The following is a 23,437-nucleotide window of genomic DNA, read 5'->3' on the forward strand; positions in this document are numbered from 1 at the left end:
TTCACATTTGTAAAATAAAGAGCAGAACTTAAGAATAGCTCTGCTGGATCAGGCCAAGATCCATCTTTGTTCTGGATCAACATCCATTTTGTTTCTCAGAGTGGGCAATGAGATGCTTTTCTAGCCTCAACCATCTTTGTTCTCCTGCCATTAATTTGGAAGCCAGGTGTGTTTGAACCATTGATAGACCATAAATACATTCAATCACTATTTGAAGCTTTTAAAATTAGCTTTAAAATTTAAAGTTAATTCACTGATGGCAGCGAATTCCACAGGTTAATTATGCACTGTGGAAGAAGTGATTTCTAAAGAAGCAGACATACAGTATGGTTGCTGTCTTTGCAGAATTCACCTTTGTCCCCAACAGTCGTTTGATTTTGCATGAACAGCACACTTGAAGTTTGGCAACTCCAGCTAACCCTGCAGCAAACCATTTCTGTCTCACTTCCTATGTTCTCATACAATGTAGCTGGTGAATATATGACATATGGCCGGGAGCAGAGAAGATGATTGTTTTCTTTTTGTCTTGTTTCACTTAAATACCTGTAACCAGCAGTGAGCTGTTCTTTTGCGTTGTGCTTCCATTTCAATTTCACCTTCTAGAAGGTCCTGTTCTCTTCTGCCACAAGCAGAGGCAAGGAGCAGCCCTGGAAAACCTGGCAGGCTGCTGAACACACAAGAGTGCTGCTGATGGGGACCAGTTTTCTCTTTCCCAGGCAGGCAATTGCTTGGAGGTACTGTAGTACCTCTAAATAAGTGGATACATGTTAATTAAAGGTGAGTGCTGTGTCTGCAGCAGGAGTGAAGTAGTCTTGTGACTTTATTTGGATAGTAATTGATGGAGAGGTGAGGTAGAATGAGTGTACAAGCACTATGTTTTCTTTGTCTCAGGACTGGACAGAACTTCACAAGCTCCACACTGCTTTGTTCCCATTTTGCCTGAGAAAACCTGGCCTTGTTTGTTGGACTGAATTATCTTTTACCTAGTAGGGAGCACAACTTGTTTCCTGCCAAGATATGGCAGCTATTAAAAATTCTTTCTAGGTTTGATTTGGAGCGCAGGCGATATTTTTGTTTTGTGGAGTCTTGTAGCTGCAAACATATGCACCATATAAAAACGTGGGCCTTAGTTTGTAAGTGTTTTTCCAGTGATGAAAGAGTTCTTAGAATCCAAATGCTCTGGTTGGAATTGAATTGCGTTAGCTTCTGCTGCATTCGCTGTCTCCCAATTCCAAGCTGGCATTTTACAGCATTTCCTTTCATTCAGTTCCTGTGTAGTCATTTCTTGGGTTGATCCCAAAATTGCTTTCTCTGCCTTGTCTATTTCCTTGAGCTTGATGTTGTGCCAGTCTTGGCAAATGAATAGTTTCCCTGGGAAACTGTGTGTGTATGTGTGTTTTAATTGAGGTTGTCCAAAATATACTGTAATATATAAAACAAAGCGGATGTGTTTGCATCTCTGATGGCATCTTACTTGATATTATTAAGAGTCCCTGATATGGAAAAAGATTACTTGGATCATTACATCATGCAATATGGAAGGTCAGGAGCTATTTTCATCTTTTCTTTAAAGTGCTGTTCTAACATTTTCCTTTGTCCATTTTTTTTACTAATGGTATCTACTGGCATTCTATTGTTACTGCTCAAAGATTTAATTGAGTGTTTACTTTCTCTGTTTAATTTCAGTATTATATCTTTCTCCTCCTCCTCCTCCCCCACTCCCAAAGGAGGAAGGATTAAGTAAAGGAACTCCAGGTTGGGATTATTGGCTGGCTGTCCAAAATTCCTTTTTGGAATGAAAAGCACTGGGTGACCAAAAGACATGTTAAGCAATTGTTATTTTCTTTTCCCTGTGAATCCTGAATTTGCTTAACACAACCAGTGTTTTTGTATTTTCTAGAAAGAAGGACTTTATCCTTTAGTTCAACTTTCCCAAATTTGCATTAATGCATGATCCTTCTTTCCCCTCTTTTGAATGCACAACTGTTTTTAAGATAATACACCACACACAAACAAACACCATATCATGACTGTCATTTTTGTAATGATGCATACCAATTTCTCAATGTTCAAAACATGTGTATGAACAAAACATGTGTATGAACAACATTCCCAAAGAATGTAAAATGAGTAAGCAACACTAAATTAATTCAATCCATCCAGTTCTCTAATTGCTAATCTTCCCTTTGGTTGCAAGCTCTCTTTCCTTCTCTAATGGTTCTGAAATATGTTACTTGTGTGTGTGATTCATAAGGATTTCTCAACTTCTCTTCCTCCGAGGAAGCCATTCCATTGCGTTGAATTAAAACTCCTTGAATTCTAAGCCATCCTGACCATTCTGGGAGTGCTTTCACTATCTATGAAAAATATCATTTTGAATAGAGTGCTCTAAATTTTGGACAGTAAACTAACTATGAAGTAATTCAGGGAATCTTTTTCTTAGAATAAACTATTCTGTTTTAAAACTGTGTTTGCATATGTGTGTCTGTGTACTTCTCCATAATTTATAGCTGTTCCATATAGTATTTTATATTCCAATGAAAACTTTTAAATACTTCATCAGTTGTGAAAGTGATATTTTAATACTCCTTTAATTGACAGTAACTGAAAGCTAATGTTTTCCCAGCTGAAACTTGGAAATGTTTAAACTATTCCTAATAAACACATGTAAATATGAACAATTTAGTATTTTGATACTTTGAAAAGAAAATGTCAATTGAAAAAGAAGCTTTCACACTTATTTTTCTTGCCTTCTTGTTTACTTTTTTCTGAAGGCCAGTTTATTCATTAGACCCTTATATGCTATCTCTTTTTTTCATTTCCTGAGGAAAATGAAAACATAGAAGGCTTAACCAGGGATTGCTTTGATGCTTCTTTTGTCTCCTATTCAGGAAAAAAAAAGTAGACAGTGTGAAGTATTCACTCTTGTGTTTAAGCTACCGACTCACTGGCCAGATCTAAATCTATTCTTTCTATAGGTATCCCTTATACACTGTATCATATTCCTGTCACTACTTTCCAGGCAGCAAACCGTGTGGGCTGCGTACACATATTTTACTAATCCAGAATGGTTGGTTTTCATTTAACATGTTTAGTTGCATCCTGCTATTGTGTGAATAAATGAATGGAATGATCTGTGGCTTAATGTTTTGTGAAGCCAGCAATTGTTGTTTGTTTCATAAACCATGGTTAAACAAACAAGGCATAATGCAATAGATAAACCCAGTCCATAGTCTTACTTCTGACTGAGTTTGCATAAGATTGCTCCTTAAATACATTTTGAAATATAAAAATACATTTTATTTATTTAACCACTCATTCCCAACATAAATCTGAGAATGAATTAAGGAAAAAAAACCTACAAAGTAAACATGTTATTATTCTTATTTATTGAAACTTATTGGACAGCAATTCTAGTGGACTTTTGAAAGGAATTTTGTCCTTTCCTATTCTTTGATTTCACTGACCTAGACTTCAAATTTATATCAGATAAAACCTGCTTGTTTTTTTTCTGTTGCAATCTACAAGTTACTAATTCCCAACAGAGACACAGAAATTCTGAAGCAGCATTATCAATTTGGAATAGCCTGATAGCCTGTTACTGATTCTGTATAATATTCCTGACTCGTATTATTCATGTAGTTTTGAGAAGCACTTCCATTCCATCATGCAAATTTTTATCTACCGCTGAACATTTCTGTAAGTACACTGTTCTGTGTGTCCAGCACAATTCCCATGTGTGTTGGCTTTGAAAGTATGCTGTACATCCAGGCACATAATTGAAAATAATAAGGCCACAATAAATGGGATGGCCTTAGGGTATAACACCCAAGGGATTCAATTGGTGTCGCTCTGCATCAGTGTCCATGCATCATGGTAATTGAGGTAACATAACCAATTACCACATTTTAATTAGAGTTGTAAGAACTTCGAAAAATCTGCAGTAGTGAGACAGCTTATTTAAAAAAAAAAAAAAAACTACCAAGCATTTTCTTTCCTTTTCTCTTGGCTGCTTATTCTTAGGAGTTAAAGAGGCTGTTGAAAGTGCCATTTGAGAGACGTTGGGAAAAATCCCAGATTCTTTATAATGAATGAAAAGCAAACCTGGAAAACAAAATGTGTTAAAATGATGCATTGCCGCTAAGCCGATATCCTCATCCACTTCTCCTTTTGTGCTTTTCGGGAAAAGAAAACACGTCTTGGTAAAGTTGCTCCTAATGGTGTCCCTGTTCTTTCCTTTTCCCTTAAGAAAAAGCAAAACAAATAAGTGGTCTGATGGTCATTACATACTTTTGGGGGGGGAGGGGGAGAAATCTACTGAGGAGACAAATGGAAGAGCCATCGTTTTGTTATTTGTATAAGTTGTCACTTAGTATGGACAATCCCTAATTAAATGACTCAATGGCAAATTAGGTAATTATTTTGAACAGAAGGAACTAATGGAGAAAGAAAAAGTATAGAACTTTTGAAAAAGTTTTTGTAAACTCATGTAAAACTTAGAACAAAAAACACGCAGTGAGAATTCTCTACAAATAATCTCCACTTATTACGTTCCAGTAATGCCAAAGGTTTAACCTGACTACTGTTGCACTAATTGCACAGACCGCAGTAAAAAATATTTTGGAAGAATCGCATAATCTGAGTTGTTAGGCACTCAAATGTTATGGCATCCTCTGCTGTAGACTACTCATTATCATAGTTGTCTGAGGGTCAAACTATAGTAAGTACAAGGGCTCTGGAATTCAATCCTTTTTCTCCTAGCCTGGTAAGCGAAAATTTCCGTCAGTAGTATTTGCTCCTCCGGGGAATGTACACGCACATATGCAACATATGCAATCCTCTAAAAGGTCTCATAGTTGGAGGACTCTGTGTATGTGTGTGTGTGTGTGTGTGTGTGTGTGTGTGTTGTATTGTCCTAGTGTTAGATGCATTATGAACTGAAAAACACCCTTGCTGGATCAAGTCAAAGCTGTACATCATGGCATTCTGAAGTATCCATCTTCTTTAAACACACATTTACTTGGCTTAGATTCAAAATGTCTTTAATTGCATCTTTTTCACATATGGTTTATTCTATAGCTGTTCTTTTTAGATATGAGTCATCAAACTTTACAGAAATACTGGATTTTTTTGGGATCAGTCAATATCTCTCAATCTATCCTACCTTACAGGGTTGTTATGGAGGGAATAAAATGAAGAAAACACACACACACACACAAACACACACACAAACAGAGACATTGCTAAGCTGCCTTGAACTTCTAGAGAATATTTACTAAAAGGTTTTTCTCATTGAATTAATTAAACTGATTTTGCAGCTATGTACTGGATTATACAGGGCATATATTTGATCTCAAATTTGATTAAGTTAATAAATATGTCCGTTCCTGATACAAAATGCTATCAAGACAGATGTCTTACTTGTTTTGTATTTTGCTCAATGCTTTTATTAACTCACAATACACTGAAGCATAAATTAAAATAAATTAATAAATAAGTGGTACTTACATTTTTTTATTAACTAATTTCATTCTGACATTCTCTAGGAAACTTAAGATTGCACGTTACAACATTTCCAATACCAATGAGTATGAGCAGACATTCATGAGCTTTAAGGGTGCTTAATAAATATCCTCAGTGACGTAGGCTTGTTTTGAGATCTTCCCACAAAATTAACAAAGAACTATAAAATAGCTGGGCTGATGAGAAGCTTCTCTATGACTCCTGGTTTAATCCTACAGGTAAATTCCTGTACAAGGCTATGAAGAAACACCCAGAGTATCAATTTTCTCATATATATTTTTCTGCCCAATAATTTTCTTTTGTGGATGTTAATGTATTCCTAAAATGCACATACATGTTTCTACATATATTGCCCAGAAAAATGTCACTCTTGAGAACGGTAAATTGAGGGGTAGCTAGAATTTTCATTTTCTTTATCTATATAGCATTTGTGTCATAACAGGAGCTCTAATCCATATTCAGGTCTCCATGTTTGGTGTGCAGTAATATGTAAATTACCTAGCCAGCTGCATTAAGCAGTGTTTGTTTATTCTATTTCTTTTGGCACTGCATGCACCTGAACCTCTGCCAAAAAGAGGGGGCGGGAGCCTGCTTCAGGGAACATCGTTCTAGATAAAGTAATGTAGAAAAGGAATACACACAATTAAATCTGTTCTGTATGAAAACAACAGAATCAAACCTAACTTTCTGTTTCTGGAGAGATTAGTCTTCACGAGGAAAAATACGATATGTTTTGTTATAATGAAGATAGTGAATTTCTCTCTTTCAGAAGTTCTGTTTGCCCTGGCATAGTGAACAAAGATGCTGCACTGAGAGCTTGTGACATTTCGCTGTTGGCAATTTTTGACAACGATTAAAAAGAGGAACATGGGAAGTTTAACGGCAATCGTTTCAGTGTGGTATCTTCGTTCCTCATGATGGGCGGTGTTTGAAATGCATTTGGATTAGGACAGCTGTGGAGTTTAGGTATTAAAAAATGGCATTAATGATGCATCAGAGCTATCTGCTTAGGCTGGCAGTCCTCCTTTCTGTGTTTCAGTCTTCCAGTCTGACACTTCCTCTTTTATCCAGCCAGCTAATTTCCCCTCTTTTGTGAGGAGTAACTGTTTTCACACTACTGCTTACTCGGCAAGCCTCCTCATTGTTGCATGGTTAATTATCTGTTTGAGCTTCACCTTCTCAAGTTAAGAGAAAAAGACTTGGGCCTCCCAATGGCTCTAATGAAAGCTCAGCTTTATAGAAGTACTGTGTGAATAAATGCAGTGTCTGATCGAGCAACATAATAAATGAGTTCCTAAAGTTTATAGAGCCATTCCCTCTGTAGGAGGTTCGCTCAGCAGTATAGCAAGTTTTGTGTTTGAAAAAGTCAATTTTGGAAAAGAGGTACAAACTTGATCAGTGGCTTCAATCTACAAGTTTAGCCTGCACAAATACTGTATGCACATTTAATATACTTCTTAAATAACATTATGGAATATTGTGTCATAGTATCATTTATATCAGTAACAAGAAATCGTATTGGTTATTTACTTTTTTTGCAATACTTTTAGCCTATGAGGAAGGATAAAAAAAATTACAATATTGTTGCTGGTTTTTTTAACCCTAATGGTTTATTATGCCCTTATCTGTGTAGTCTGTGAAAGGAAGTTTATTCTACAACAATTATGTTAATATATTAAGAGACCACAAGATTCTTTGTTAACTTTGCTGCAAAAGACTAGCATATTTGTTTCTTTGGGAATCAGTATCAATCTTACTCTACCAGCTACACTGCCAACTCTGTTAGTGCCAGAGTTGCTGCAGCCTTTGGGCTTTATGTTTAGCTAATTTTTGGGTGCTTTTTTATTTTACTTCATCATAAAATTTTTGTATTCAACCATTGTTATGATTTAAATTACTATGCCGTTTTGGAAAGCGCTTCCAACCCTTAACTTGCCAACTATAGCATGTTTTGAACTACACTAATTTTCTTCTGTCAGTAATACCAGCTCCTAACTTCTAAGCTGTTACAGTTCAGTGTTCCCCAAACTTTCTAGCTTGGTTACCTGGCAAAAATGATGGCGGGCACAAGGGAGACAGGGGATGGTTTTGTGCACGTGTGTGTGCCACTTTCACAAATGCAGCAGTGCGTGCTTTCACACACGCACACAAACTTCCCAAGACCTCTGCGGCCTAGTTATAGTTCCATGGCTGGAGTGATTGTGAAATGGAAGGTGATTTTAAGAAGTACAAGCTCTTTCTACAAACTCAAGGGCTTGAAACAAACAAGGAGCTATGCAGAGATATAGAGAAACTGGATGTGCCTTCAACTGTATAATCTCATTAAGATTAACAAGGAAAAAATGGGAGAGAACTATGATAGTAGCCTCTGAATCTCAATTTAATCCTTGTATATTGACCTATAGGCACAGGTTGCATGTGGGTTTAAAACATCCAACAGGTCATCCATAGTGAAAAAAGAAAGTATTAATTTGAACAAATATATTTGAATACACTGCATTTATCTGAACTGAATGAATATTCAAATACAAACCACTTCTTCGCATTCTGGCACCAATCATGTAAAAATATTGTTAAAAATGCATCCCAAGATGGATTGAGACATTGCTGCTAATGTCATGATAATGACCAGATAAAACTAATAGCCAAGATCCTGTTTTCTAAACAGAACAAACACAAAATGATTGCTGTTTTTATACTCTTACAAATATTTCAGTAAACTAATATTATAATTTGCCTCAGAGTACTGTAGCAATATATATCTATAAACATAGATATCTTTATATCTATCTACACCATGGCTGGTGGGAATTTCTGGGAGTTGAAGTCCATAAATCTTAAATTTGCCAAGATTAAATACCCCTGACCTTTAAATTATAAGCATCAAAAAATTCAACATTCAAAGGAACTTTCTAGAGGCTTCAGAATGTTTGATAAAACTAATAGGTTAAGTAAATAGTACAAGTACATTCAAGAGAGTATGTTGATTATTTTTTTGGTGCCAGTCTTTACTTTTTAAAAATGTTTCTTTCATTGCTTTCATTGGGCCCAAAAATGTCAGTTCCAAAGACGTGTCTGTATATCCAAGCCTGTCCCAACAATCCCCTTTTCAGTATGTTCCAGCCAAATTATTTTGGCATATAAGGCAAAAAAGAAAGAAAGAAAGAAAGAAAGAAAGAAAGAAAGAAAGAAAGAAAGAAAGAAAGAAAGAAAGAAAGAAAGAAAGAAAGAAGCATTGACAGCTCTTTCCATCCCTAGCCAAAAAGGTTACAATACTAGCAAATAAAACAATTATTTACTGTCCTTCTACAACACCCTAAATTAGCTACATAGATCGAGGGAGAAGCATTTGTGCACACATACTAAATGCATACCATGAAATTTCCACAAATAGATAAATATGTGCTTGATATAAAAACATTTTTTCTGAAACAAAGCATTCACTACACTCAAAGCTCTGTTGAATTCAAAATTATATTCTACTTAATGCATATGAACACACAGAGAGATATATAAACAAAAATGCATACACACATATGCATGTACCTGACATGTAACTCTTTGACAAATAGTCAATTCTAGAAGAATAGAAGCTGTTCTCAAAAAAATGTACTGTGTGGTATTATCAGGAGAAACAAATCCTCCACCTATGCAACTTGACATGTAAGCCGGTGATTGCCATTTCAATTGGTTTAAAATGAAATAAAAGGAAATATAACCAATGTTTTCTATGGAAATTATTCACTGGAATTGGAGTATCAATGTGTTTGAGAAACAGTAGTGGCTTACACTGATATACCATCTCAGTGTGTGGAATTGTTATTACTATCACATCCCTTAGACCTGATGACTATTTCTACTCTTTTTTTTTTTAAAGAACCTTTTAAATTGTATTTTCTTTCAGAATAAACAGAGCTACTAATTAGTATCCACTTTAACTATAATTGTTCTAGGGATAGAATAATTACCTTTTCCTCTCAAAAGCCATAATAAAACATAATTGTTGTTTTACATATTAGTATAATATTGCATTTTGAATGAAGAGGATATTCTCTGGCTATAACACAAGAAGTTCCAAGTAAACATTAATGAATTAGGCAGAAGTGGATCTGAAAATATGATCATTTTTATCGAAGTAAATGCACAGCATACTAACTCAAATGCAGAATTCTTGTAGTGAGGAAATTCCTTCTCTGTGTTTGTGTTTTAATCTAATTTTGTGGTGGGCTATTACTGAGCCTCTGTAAGGAACAACAGTGTCATTCTTATGATTGCACTGCACAACGCATCAAATTACAACTAACCAACTAACTTTCAGCTTAGGTTAGCCGATACATTTATGATTGAATGGGTCATTCAAACTCATTATTATTTATTTAGAACATGATGAGAATATGACAGAAAAGAAGTAAATATACACATTCAATATTCAAACCCATAAAACTGTGTTAATGGAGAAAGGCATGTGGTGCAAAAGCTTTGCTTTTGTAAATTGTCCTGTTTATAACAGTACTGTATATTAGAATGACACTGCAGACTTTTTCTGCCAAGGTACAAACCTTATGTACCTGCCATCATAATTGTTTCTCTATTGAAATATTTCATGCAGAGAAGAAGCATTAACACTGTCATGTGCTAAGCTGTTATTTGTTGACATATCAAATCCAAGGCTCAATGCCACTCCATCTGGAAATGTATACTTTGCACACTCATTAAGATGATAATGTTTTATGCCAAACAACTTTCCGATGTCTGCTGAGAAACAGCAAGTCACTTGGCATGACATGAGAAAAGTGAAGTTCTCTCACTATCTTCCATTGCAGCCATCAAGAGAACCAATTGTCTATTAAAATTATTCATTTTTTTAAAAAGTCCCTTTGTTTTGGGTTGTTCCTGTGAACTTCATTATTGAAAAGGAAAAACAATTTAGAATTTATTAGAACTAGAGGCAAAGTATATTAAAAATAGAAACAATAAGCCTTAAAGGATCCATTCAATTAAATAAATGAAGCAACTGCAATGTAATTAAAATGATTAATCAAATTACAAAGCAATTGACTACAAATATAAAAATGATAAACCAGAATCAACTGACACATAATCAATGACTCCTTTCTCCCCAAATTAGTTCAAACTGTGTAGCAGTCTAGTACATTCCAATTTTTGTTTAAAGGTGAATACGATCCATAAGAGGATTTTAAAAAATGAAGGGTGCCCTATGGTTCCAGTTATACGGTTTGGATGTCCTGCTGAATTAAATGAATTCCCACAGTTGCCCCAAAATATTATATCTACCACTTAAATGAAAAACACTTTTTTCTGATGATATAACATTATAGTAGAGCACTGTGGAACATTAATGTTGCAATAATTCTACAATATTAAATGCATTTAAATAATAGCAATCTCAGTATTATTTATCCATTTTATGACTTGCAATATGTTCTACTAAGTTCTGAATTCTTCCAGAATCAAATGGGATATTACAATCAAAAAGAAAGATCATGATTTCAATCGCTTATTGTAAATGTGAAGAACTATAGGTGCACTACCTCTGCTTTTTACTTTAAAATAAGTAAAAGTAAATGGGACATTCTGATTTATTTTGCATCAACTATTTCCATAACAGCTGAAGAGAGAAAAACCAAGTTAAAACCATCTTTGATTGAGAATGTGGCTTCATGCAATGTTTTAGTACAAACTCCAAAGTTAATCCAGTTCAGCTTCATTCATCCAGGTGTTATTGTCCATGCATTTGATTCCTTATTCACAGCATGAGCTTTATTCAGGCTTCATTCAACACAGACTTCAGGAGGCCCTGCCAATCCTCTGTGCTTCATTTACAGTATCAAGAAGTGACTAAATTTAACATATTAATGATGCGATAAGGGCAGTCCTGCAGTCCGAACTTTGCATCATACTTCCAGGTCCCTTTAATATCTTGCTTGATCCTGTGAAAGCAAATAAAACACTAACATGGGTTACAGCAAAATTTTGTTGCTGAGGCTGGATCTTTTTATTTATCTTTTAAAAGTTTACATAGTTTAAATGATATAAGAGACAAAAAAAAACCTTTATATTAAAGTGGTTATACAGTTAAGATAAGTGAGCTAAAATTTCTTGCATCATTGTTGAATTTGTACAACGGGAAGAATAAATAAAGCTGTCAACAGCTGGTTTACAGTTCAAATGTTATCTTCACAATCAAAGAAACAAATATTCCATATTTGAGAAGAGACTGAGTAATAATTCACAAACTCTATGGAATTTACAGAAGGGTATTAGTTTTAAAATGTATGGAAGTTACTTGTGACATATACTTTTGAATAAAGGAGGAACTCCAGTAACATCATTTTCGAGCTAACTATGGAGCTTTTATATAGAAAGTTTAAAACCTTGAAATCCTTTACCAACCTTTTATATCCAGGTGCCTTCCAGATGTGTTGGACCACAAATCAGGGATGTATGGTTCTTTCTGTATTCAGTCTACAGTAATACTGCATTTTTATTTCCTTTACATATTTTGTGTGAATCATGTATTATTCTTTGCCTTGATGTATTCATTTTTTTAAAATATATTTTTAAATGAAATTTGAGCTGACAAATATTTAAGTCCTTGTGGATTTTGTGAATGAAATATTGTATTTTGCCAGAATTCTTATTACTTGAAAAGAAATTTGTCAGATAAATCTGACATTTCTAGCTTCTCCCACCCCAGCATTCCTACAGTTAATAACTATGTTAACTGAGAATTATGGAAGGCCAGCTCTACTGAAGCACATAGTCTATCCTCTATTTGTACATATTTAAGATATATTTTTTTAATTTTAGCAATTAATTAGATGATAGACTAAAAGTTGAGAAATGAAAATTAGAAATGCATCTTTATTCCAATCTCCAGCATACCATTTTGATTATAAAGTCAAAAAAGAGGTATAGGTGAAGTTACTAGCTTTATTTAATCATTGTTAGTATACAATATTCTTGTTCACCATTGAGTATACTTCTAAAATATTAGAAAAGGATATGTGTGATTAAATGTTGGACAAATGTGAATTGGAAGACAACTTTTTAAAATTTTGCATCATTATTCAAAAACTTTCCAGAATATTTTTAAAGCTAGCAACATATGAAACTAATGTAATGAAGGGGTTGCTTTACAGATTTATTACTTATAATTTCTTGAATACTGCTTTTACGAGCAACCAAACAGAAATTCAAATAAATATTCTGCCCAGATGAATATAGGAAAACTAGAGAACTGATATAAGAACCTGTCTGGCACACAAGCATTAAGCAGTCTGATTGCTCTTTATGATCTACTCATGTTGCAGAATATAAAATCTAGATTTGATGGATTGTAATGGGGACTTGATATAGTTCTTTCATTATGAATAAAGCATATTGAATGTGGATCAGTATACTGCATATATCGTCTAGTTGATGGGATGTCAGCAACAGTATATTGACTTGAAAGATATAAAATAGCTTGAGAATTCTTGGAGTAAATCTGGGTTTTAGCTGGACTTCTGGCATACTGACTGCAATGTGCCACCATATTCCTCACCACTAGCGGGGAAAACTGCATGTGACATAAGTGTCGCTGAACTGATTTCTATATGCATCATCAGCCCACTTCTTTCTTGATCTGCTAAGTTGTTTGTATAACTATTGTTCAGAGAGATTTGAAAGAGAGCTACTTATCTCCCTGAGATATGTGCAAAATGTAAGAGTACCATGCCCCAAAGTAATAATTATGTGTTTAAGCCAACACTAGTTTCATGAGTGTAAATTTCATTCCGATGATGATCAGCTAGCAGGTGATAAAGAAGAAAATATTATAGTTATTGGAATTACATTAATTAAATTGGTTTAATTAAATTAATTAAATTGTTTAAATAAGTTTTGTGTAGAGGCTCTGTTGAATTCCCCATTGTTTATGGATTCCTCACTTAGCACCTTCATACCTGAATATCAATTGGAACCTGGTTCCTGTGTCAAATCTAAGTATTCTATGAATACTCATATTTATTTACTGTATTTCTTTCCAATTGCACTGTAATATTGATGAGTAATAGGCTTTCTACCTATTATATGTTCCAGTTATGTTAAATTTATGAATTAAAATTCTGCTTTTCCATAATTCTGTTTTAACTGATAATTCTATTGTTCTTTTTTAAACAGGACTCCCTGAATGTTATTGATCCTGGTTTAATGGAGCTAAATAGCACAAGTGAAGATGCCCTAGAATGGGATGAAATGGATATAAGTAATAAGTTAATTAGTATTAATGAAGACTTTACTGAACCTGAAGCAAAACAAGACGACACAAAGCTGAATTTGCCACCTGAAATATCTGATAATGGTAATCCAAAACAAGAAGAAGCCCCTAACATTCATGGAGACAGTCACAGTGACCAAAGAATGCCATCTTCTTCAGGTGCAAAGGTTTACCAAGTATATAGTCTCCACGATGTTGAACTACCCAGAAAAAATCATATATCTCTCATGAAAAACACATCCAAAGACTCCAGCCTTACACCTTCAACTACTGCAAACAAAGACACAAATAAAGATGCTTCCTCATATTTGCCAAATTTAATGGGTAGCACCACATTGGCAAAACCACAGAATTATATGTATCATAGCGGAAATATTACCAGGCATTCTGAAAGTCAGAATAAAGTAATCAGTGAAAAAAAGCTAAAAGCTATCAGCAGCTCTGAAATCCAATTGTTTCCTGATAGTGACGGAATACAAGATAATTCCATGCCTAATATTTCAGATTCTGATTTAGGGAATATAGTTGATGTGATAAAACAAAATTGTAAGCCGAAAGAGGAAGAAAGCCTTGATAACGTCACTACATCGGAACCAAAGTTTAGTAACAGAACAAAAGCTGTAGACAATGGTGCCCATCATGATTCTGTGAGTGTGGAAGAATTACAAGGAAAACACAATGCTTTTACATTTTATGACTACTCATATCTTCAAGGTTCAAAATTAAAGCTACCACGGATGATAAAGCAACCTCAGTCAGAAAAAGCACACAAGCAGGGCAACTTGCTTCATGGCTTTTATTTTGACAAAGTTCCTTTTATATCTGGAAATCAGCCTGGGGAGTTAAAATCATGTACAGAAAAGCTTGCTTTACCAACTGACTGGAATGATGCTGATCCTAAACACTCTGAGTTTGTGGAAGATTTAAAGAAACTATATGACACAACAAATGGGAAAGTGCTTTCAACTCTATCTCATAGCTCTTCTTTAGATTCCCTTTCTCTGACAAGTGATTTGCTTGGTTTAACTGTTTTTAGAAGTGGAGATGGGCTTAATCGTAGCACTTCCTTAGAGAGCTTGCTAAATCCCTACAAGAGCAATGAAGATCTTTTTAGCGGTAATGATTCCGGTGACCTTAGTGGAAGTAGTGATTCTGTTGGAGAACTCAGTAAAAGGACGTTAGATCTTTTGAATCGCTTAGAAAATATCCAAAGTCCTTTAGATCAAAAAATAAAGCGGAGCATCTCTGATATCACCCTCCAAAGCACTTCTCAAAGAATATCCTTGACTGGCCAAGTGTCCTTGGAAATTGCCTCCTCAATCAATGAAGATTCACCTGCTTCTCTCACTGAGTTAAGCAGTAGTGATGATCTGTCTCTCTGCTCTGAAGATATTATAATGCCCAGAAACAAAGTACTAGATTCAAATGCATCATTCAGAAAGCACCTCAATCGGTCTGTCGCTGATGAGAGTGATATCAACGTTAGCATGATTGTTAATGTTTCCTGTACCTCCGCTTGCACTGATGATGAAGATGATAGTGATTTGTTATCAAGTTCTACTCTCACCTTGACTGAGGAAGAGCTGGGCATGAAAGATGAAGATGATGATTCCAGTATTGCAACTGATGAGGATATTTATGAAGACTCCAATTTAATGTCAGGACTTGACTATATTAAGAATGAACTCCACACCTGGATTAGACCTAAATTATATTTGCCAAAGGAGAAGAGGAGACATCATGTGAATGATGAAATTCAGGGCTGTAAGGAGTTAAGAGGTGGTGAGACTTTGAAACCAAAAGATTCACTGAACATTGAACAATTTTTGAGTGATTCCATATGTAAGCTTTCACAAAATAATGGCAATAGGAAGAATGTATTGGAGAATCGTACATCAGAGACAAAAAGACAAGCAAAAAATGAAGGTTTTCAGCTTTTACAAGATCGCTTAGTAGATGATATGGAGAATGGAAATGTTGCAGTTAGTCAAGAAAGTCTAAATGGACAACATATTTCAACATCTGCCGTAACTGTTAGTACATTAGATAGGAAAGAGAATGAAAATGAAGATTTTGTCAGTGAATCATTTGCTGATAGTTCAAAAGATTCTCATATTAACAATGAGGAAGCTGTTCAACTATCAAATATAGCCAGTCCTCAAAAAGAGTATCAAAATCATATTTTGTGTGATGGCCAGGGTATTAAAAATCTTATCACAGAATTTGACTCAAATGTCAAAGAAGACAGTACAGCATTACTAACATTGCCTCCAAGTTATCAAGAAAGTAAAACAGGAATTGGTAAGCCTGTTAGTGATTGCTGTGCATGTTTAAAATCAAATGAAGCAGAAAAAAACCCATCAGCTAGCAGTCATGATTCATGTTGCAACTGTGAATCAGTTGCTTTTGATAAAAGAAATGGGGAAGATTGCTCAGTGCATAATTTTGTGATGGAGATAATTGACATGGCTTCCACAGCCTTGAAGAACAAATCACAGCCTGAAAGCGAGCCAGCTGTTCCACATTCATTAGCCCAGATCAAAGAAAAGGTTCTAGAACATTCTCACAGGCCAATCCAACTTAGAAAGGGGGATTTTTATTCTTACCTTTCACTCTCTTCTCATGATAGTGACTGTGGAGAAGTGACTAAATATGATGAAGAAAAGAGCAGTACTCCAGTTCCGCTGGACTTTGCAGAAAACATTGAATGCTTTTTTGAAGCCTGTCCTGAGGAAGAAAGAGTTGAACAGCAGACATACATTGCTCCTAATGAAGCTGAGGCAACTATGGTCAAGTACAAGGACTTGGATTTAATAGATGAACACCAAACACCCACCAATTGTAATGACTTTTCTTTCTTATCTAAGGAAATGGGTACAAATCCTCCAGGCACTTTTAGCAAAACAGGATCAGAGAATATAAAAAATTATCCTGGTGAATCTTCCGATCAAGAGACCTCTAACAAAGGTCCAGTTTTGAATTCTTTTCCAAATGACTCTATAGAAAACCATCCAGGTCAGTCCTTTGGCACTGCAAAATCTGAAGAAGATTTTGTCACCTCTCCAAAGGCCTTAGTTAAAGCCACTCAGTTAAAACCTGATCACTTGAAAGGCAAAGAAATTAAGCACCCACACCCAAAAACTCTTGTATGTGAAGAAAAACTCCTGCCTCTTTACAAAGAAAGGCACATAAATGCAAAGAGATAGAATGCAACTGTCTCTGGACACATACATGTTATTTCATGAGCAGGTATGTACTGAAATCTTGAGGACCGAATATTATTAGTGACATGACCATATAATTAAACAAATTTTAGTATTGGTGGTGACTGTTTTAGTAGATAATGCGTGCCTTTTGAATTTATGTTCACAATAATAAAATGATATTTAATAGCAATAGCACTTAGACTTATATACCGCTTTACAGAGCTTTGCAGCCCTCGCTAAGCAGTTTACAGAGTCAGCATATTGCCCCCAACAATTTGGATTCTCATTTTACCACCTCAGAAGGATGGGAGGCTGAGTCAACCTTGAACCTAGTGGGATTTGAACTGCCAAATTGCAGTCAGCCGGCAGTCAGCAGAAGTAGCTTGCAGTACTGCATTCTAACCATTGCGCCACCACAGCTCATGTAAGCTCCTTGAAGCTTACATTTTACAGATAGTCAGGTTAAATCCATTCTTTCAATGATCATCCAAACTTACAAAGATGCTGAAAAAATGGACATGATGTGTCCTCAAAATGGCAACCATTGCAACTTCCCTGTGGTCACATGATCAAAGTTTGAATAATTGGCAAACTAGCCCACTTTTATGATTTTTGCAGCATCATGCAGTCACATTCTTCTCTCCTGAACAAACTGCCTCCATTTCAACTCCCTCCTTTTGGCCTTTTGGCCACCCAGCAGAGCACAGCCACAATAAAAAAGCCATGTATTCATCCACCATTGCTGTCCAGGGTTGTCCCAGCTGATGTTTGTCATCACCTTTGCCTTACCTCTGCTGGACTCACTTCTGCCATTATCCCCATAGCCAGTAGTATTTTTTATTCAATTGACTGTGCCCCTCCTTCCTTTTATAATTAAAAAAAATGATTGTGGAGGGAACTGAAGTGGATGCAATTTGCACAGGGCGGGGAATGAAGAATGAGGTCCTCACTTGGTGACTACAACCTGGACTGCTTATAATTCCCAATTCTAACTGGTTCATTTAGAAAACATTTGTGCTTGGTTTCCTGAAATATATCATCATTCTTAACCTTAAATAAAATTCAGAATCGAGGCTATGTTATATGCACTGGAGAAGAAAAAGATATTGAACTATTATTTATATATGTCATTTGTTATTTCCTATTAAATGTAGCAGTGCTAGTTTACCTTATTTAAAATATTTTCAGTCCTAACCTGTGATACCCCATCTCATGTGCTAAAATTTCAATCCTAACTAAAGCCTAAAGCAATATACATAACATGAAAATTAATATTATTTGCCCTTGTCCACGCATGGATTATAGGCATCAGTTCTATCATCTTTACAGCATTGCTTTAAATCTCACATTTGTTTTCTGATAAAATTAATTATGCATACATGTCTTTTTAGATTTAAATTTGAGCTGAATGGTAGCAAATAATTGAAGAAAACTGGTATTACAAGTGTAGCCTACATTTCTGTGCTGTCTTTTGGCTTATTGCACCGTCTAGTCAAAGTCAGCTTTAACAACTTACTGGCTCTATACAAATTGTCAATGGGCACTTCCCCACACCTCCTGTGTAATCGACTCCCCCCCCCAAGAAAACCAGAAAACTGAATGTGAACTCCTGAAATTAAGAAACATGGCAGTTATTACTGAAACTGGTTCACCTTTACAAACCAATATGAATAGTTTATTGGAATGTGTATTAGCAAAGGAGAAAACTGATGCAGCTCTTATTTTCAGGACAATGTACTGGAAATTGCATATTTTCTAGAGTTACAATAATGCGTTCTAATTCAGAAGTGGGCATTCTACCTCTTTCAGCCTCCATTTCAAAAGCTTTGTGAAGTATTCACTTAGGTTTCTGGCATGAATAATCTGGCTTCCTCAAATAACTTGTTTTGAGAGTAGGAAAAAAGAAAGGGGAAGAAGAAAAAAGAGTGCTAGAAAAGAGAATGAAAAAGGAAATGCCATGAAGAGACAGAAAGCAAGCAAACACTGCACACTTCTCTGCATACTTAGTTTGGCCCCACTCCCGTACAACAACTTAGCCCAAGAGAGCATAACTCTTGACAGATTTTCCACCCTTGCCTTTGCTCAATATTCACCTATTGGTGATTGTACACCAACTTTCACTGCCCACATGAGCTTCCCTTTCACTAAAGGTAAAAATTTAGTGCATACAAAAGCTATATGCACACTGAGGTGCCTCCTAAATGTCAATTAATGAAGGTGTAATATAATTCAGCAAGGATATTGCTGTGGGGTCTTCACATAAAAAGTACCCTAACTCATAAATCCACAGCTCCTCAAGTCAGCACCAGACCCCAGGCTCTCTAAGCTACCCACCAGATTCTTGAAATCCCTCCTCCCTCCTGTGAGGGCTTAGTTGATACTTTAACTTCATTTCTCATGCTATGGGAAATGAATTAGAAGCAATCTATCCTAATTTGTTAACTTATTCAAATAACAGTTATTATACTTAACTATGCTAAAGATTATCTTTTTGGTGGCAGATTGTTTATTTTTTGATGAGCCTAATTACTGATTTTCCAAAGGTAATTTACATTTATTACTAATACATCTTTTAAAATGTGACAGATAAATGTTGTTCCCATAAGTGTATTATGAAAAAAGTTACTATTTAAAAACACATTATTTAATTTGAAAGATAAATGGCAAACACCATTATTTTTTTTTCTTGGAGCACCTGTGCTGTAAGCTCATTAAAATGTGTGATTTTATGTGAAGCTGAGATACTTAAGAGAAAAATTATCTATGGTATATGTGTACCCTAAAAATAAACCCAGTACGCAAAGGTGACAGTATGCATATTTACCAACGTAGCTCAACTAATTTAATGTGATTTCTGCTCCAGCTGCAAGCCAGAATAAAGCTGTTGTGAGCAAATATATTTTCCTGCTGAACACCGTATATCGAAGCTGTAATCTCACTATTTTATGGGTATGGTATAAAATTGACCATTAAGAGACAGCAGCTTCAAAAAGTTCTATGTACTGTAAGTGATAATTCTGCTGTTTTATCCAGACGGCTGCTGACTTTATAACTGCACAGATATGTTTCCTCTCGAGGTTCAGAGGTTTTGTTTTCCATGGAGGCAAGATTTATCAAGAAAATTTATCATGGCACTTTCTTTTTCTATCAATATGGTCCATAACCTTTTCTTCCTATACATTTTTCTTTGAGGCGCACATGAAGTTATACCAGAACCAATTATTTTTTATGCAGTCCAGTGTTTTCTATTCTGATTTGCAGAGATTGTCTAATGTGTCAGACAGGTTTTTCCCACCATCTGTCATCTAATTCTTTCACAAGGTGATGCCAAGTCATTCAAATCAAATCATCTTTATTAGTGTAATTGATCGATCCAAACATAAGAATATAACAAGGCAAAAGAAACAACAAGGTAGGTACCATCTATGCAGGAAAACTTTGAACTTTTCCCAACTGGCGAGACATCTCATTTACCTAGCCAAGGTTAGGCAGTATAAAGGCTTCATGCTGGCCTATTTCAATGTTCTTATTATCAGCAATCTTTTAAGATAAATTCCACATCTCCTTGTGTTGTTTGTTCTGCTATATTTGTGATGTTCCCATCATCCTATTTTTTTAGTATTAGACCATGTAGATTTATTTATTTTCTATTGATCCTGTTGCATTGCAGATACAAGATTTATGCTTAACGTGACCAAACTTTGTGCTCTAGTTTATAAAGTCAGCCAAATGATATTTTCTGGGATTGGTTAGTGATGAGTATTTAAGACCCTAAGCTTTAACTGGATCTTGCCAGCCTACCAGTATTGCTACTACTAATGATGATGATGATGATTGCTTGCACAGTGAACCTGATGTTTGAAATGGATTTGGCATTTTTGTCCACCTATCAAATTATTTCCAAGGATCTGGGCTAGGCAGTGTTTAATAATATTAAAGGTCACAACAAAAGCTGTTCCAAGTAAAGTTGTCTTTTGAATTGAATGATGCTGATTTTGTCAGTGCTGATGGTGTTCCAAGTGGTGCTCCAGATGTTTTTGGATTGGACCCAAGACACCTATTACTATTGGTACTATCTTTACTTTCTTTTTCTGTAAGTATAATCTTTATTGTCATTGTACTTAAATACAACAAAATTGGTTTAGTCATTTTACTTTTATTTGCAGGTCTTTGTATTTTGTGATTTTCTCCAGTTCTTTCTCTTCTATTCTGCTATCTTCAGGTACTGCAATGTCCACTATCTAGATTTTTTAAATCTTCCTTATTGACAAATGATAAGACTGGGGTGTTATGTGACAGGTGTTTGTATGTTTGAATTCTAAAGTCTCAGAACACTAGTTTCTTCTTTTTCAATTACTTTGTCTATTTTCTACCAGTTCTTGCTTGCAAGCAAATGGGACTTCTTGCAGAGATTCCAATGCACCATTGTTGCTATTTTTCAATGCCAGTGTTTGTAGTTAGTTTGTGCAAATTTCTTGAAGAAGCTAACTAGATGTTCCACTGTTTCTTCACTTTCTTTGCAGAGGCAGCATTTGTTATCTGTTGCTGTCTTTTCAGTTCTGGCTTTGTATGCATTTGTTCTTAAGGTGTGTTCTTGTGCAGCCAAAGTTAGTCCCTCTGTGTCTTTCTTCAACTTTCCTGTTCTTATCCATTGCAGTTATCTGCTGGCCTATTATTTATTTTTTTGAATACATTGGTCATATAGTGATTTGCTTTGTCGTGACTTGTTTCTATTCTTCATTTATTCTTATAGGTCAGTTTGGCCTCTCCAGTATTTAGCAAGCCTTCAGTACATCTTCTTCACTGTCCTTCAGATATTCTTGAAATGATCTTTCTTCTTCTTCAACTGTCTGGTGTACTTTCAACATTCCACATCCACCTACTTTCCTTCTTAAGTATAATTTGTCAATATTGCTGTGAGGATGTAGGACATGATACATTGTCTATGGAGATTCTCAGTCATCCATATCATGATTTGAAAAGTACCTTTGGGCATGATTCATTGTCATTATTTTTCTGGTCTTCCTATCTAGGACTTTTAGTTCAGTGGCTTGAGTCCAGTATTCCACACTATTCCAACTGTGTATCCAGTGACTGGAATTGCCTCATGTTAATTTCTTAGATGGTGTTTGGACTTTAAGATCTTCATTCTCATGATGTACTCACTTCTGACTTTCTTCTTAACTTCATTGTGCTTGATATTGTCCTGCTATATTGTGTTTTGTCACATGGTCAAACAGATAGTTAGACTGGATTTGACATTTTTATCCACCTATCTAGTTCTTCCCAAAGACCTTGGATGATATCACTGGCCAGTTCTTAAAGCCATCTCTATTCTATCATTGAGCTGTGCCAATAAATACACACAAACTGATAGGAAAGATCTAGAAGTGGCCAGAACTGGAACAAACAACCAAAGACATCTTCCATTCACCTTAATCAAGGAGATTATTACCCAATGGTGATATAGAGCCGAGGTGGCGCAGTGGTTAAATGCAGCACTGCAGGCTACTTCAGCTGACTGAAGTTCTGCAGTTCGGCTGTTCAAATCTCACCGGCTCAGGGTTGACTCAGCCTTCCATCCTTCCGAGGTGGGTAAAATGAGGACCCAGATTGTTGTTGGGGGCAATATGCTGACTCTGTAAACCGCTTAGAGAGGGCTGAAAGCCCTATGAAGCGGTATATAAGTCTAACTGCTATTGCTATTGCTATAGGTCCAAGAAAGCATGAATGAATACCAGATGAAGATTAACCTCCTGGTTTGTTTCCTGATTTAATCAGTATTTTGTCAAAGTAGTAAATTTTTTCTTGACTGCTCATATAAAGATTACCACAATAGTTTTATTTTTAACATTAAGTTGACATATTTAATTTTTTAGCTATGTATAAGTTTAGATATCTAAAAAGCTTACATACAGTTCCAACAGTTTATGGTTTTTAAAAAATATATTATTAAAAGCCCATTTAAGGTGTTGAGGTTAGATATGCAACACGTTTCATGTTTAAATCATAGGCCTGTATTTGTTTAAAAATTGTGGAGGGGGTGGAGAGATCGATTTCCCCAATATTAATTAATATTAAACAAGAAGGTGACTGGATAACTCCAGATATTTTTACTTAATTTGGAAAGTATAAAATGCAAAGCTGGAGTGCCTCCTTGGAAATGCGGTGATAAGGTACTTTGTACTAATCCCTTAGCTGTATTCTAATAGTTATTTTTTCATAATCTCTATCCTATGCTTTGTCTCTTTGTTGCACAGATTAACCCTGTGCAAATTCTAAAGTGGAAAAAATTGCATCAGAAATACAGGTAGTCTTTGACTCATGTAAATAATTAGAACCGGAATTTCCATCATAAATCAGTGTGGTCATAACACAAGCCATCATGTGCCCAGATGTAAGCAAATAAAGCTTCCTCAATTTACTT

At 35.4% G+C, this 23,437-nt stretch overlaps 1 protein-coding gene across 3 annotated transcripts in view; it reads left to right on the forward strand.

Annotated features, from left to right (window-relative positions):
- Window positions 1-23,437, forward strand: part of AKAP6 (A-kinase anchoring protein 6) — a 267,040-nt gene that overhangs the window by 241,805 nt on the left and 1,798 nt on the right. For all 3 annotated transcript variants that reach the window (XM_087723435.1, XM_087723439.1, XM_087723448.1), the window contains one exon: window positions 13,708-17,053. In XM_087723435.1, coding sequence (XP_087579561.1) covers window positions 13,708-17,010 — 3,303 coding nt within the window. In that variant the 3' untranslated portion in view covers window positions 17,011-17,053. The remainder of the gene's footprint in view (window positions 1-13,707; window positions 17,054-23,437) is intronic.

This window comes from Thamnophis sirtalis, unplaced genomic scaffold (assembly GCF_051295495.1).
Source record: "Thamnophis sirtalis isolate CommonGarterSnake01/CBP01778 unplaced genomic scaffold, rThaSir2_p1.2 scaffold_1, whole genome shotgun sequence".
In the NCBI taxonomy this organism is placed as follows: Eukaryota; Metazoa; Chordata; class Lepidosauria; order Squamata; family Natricidae; genus Thamnophis; species Thamnophis sirtalis.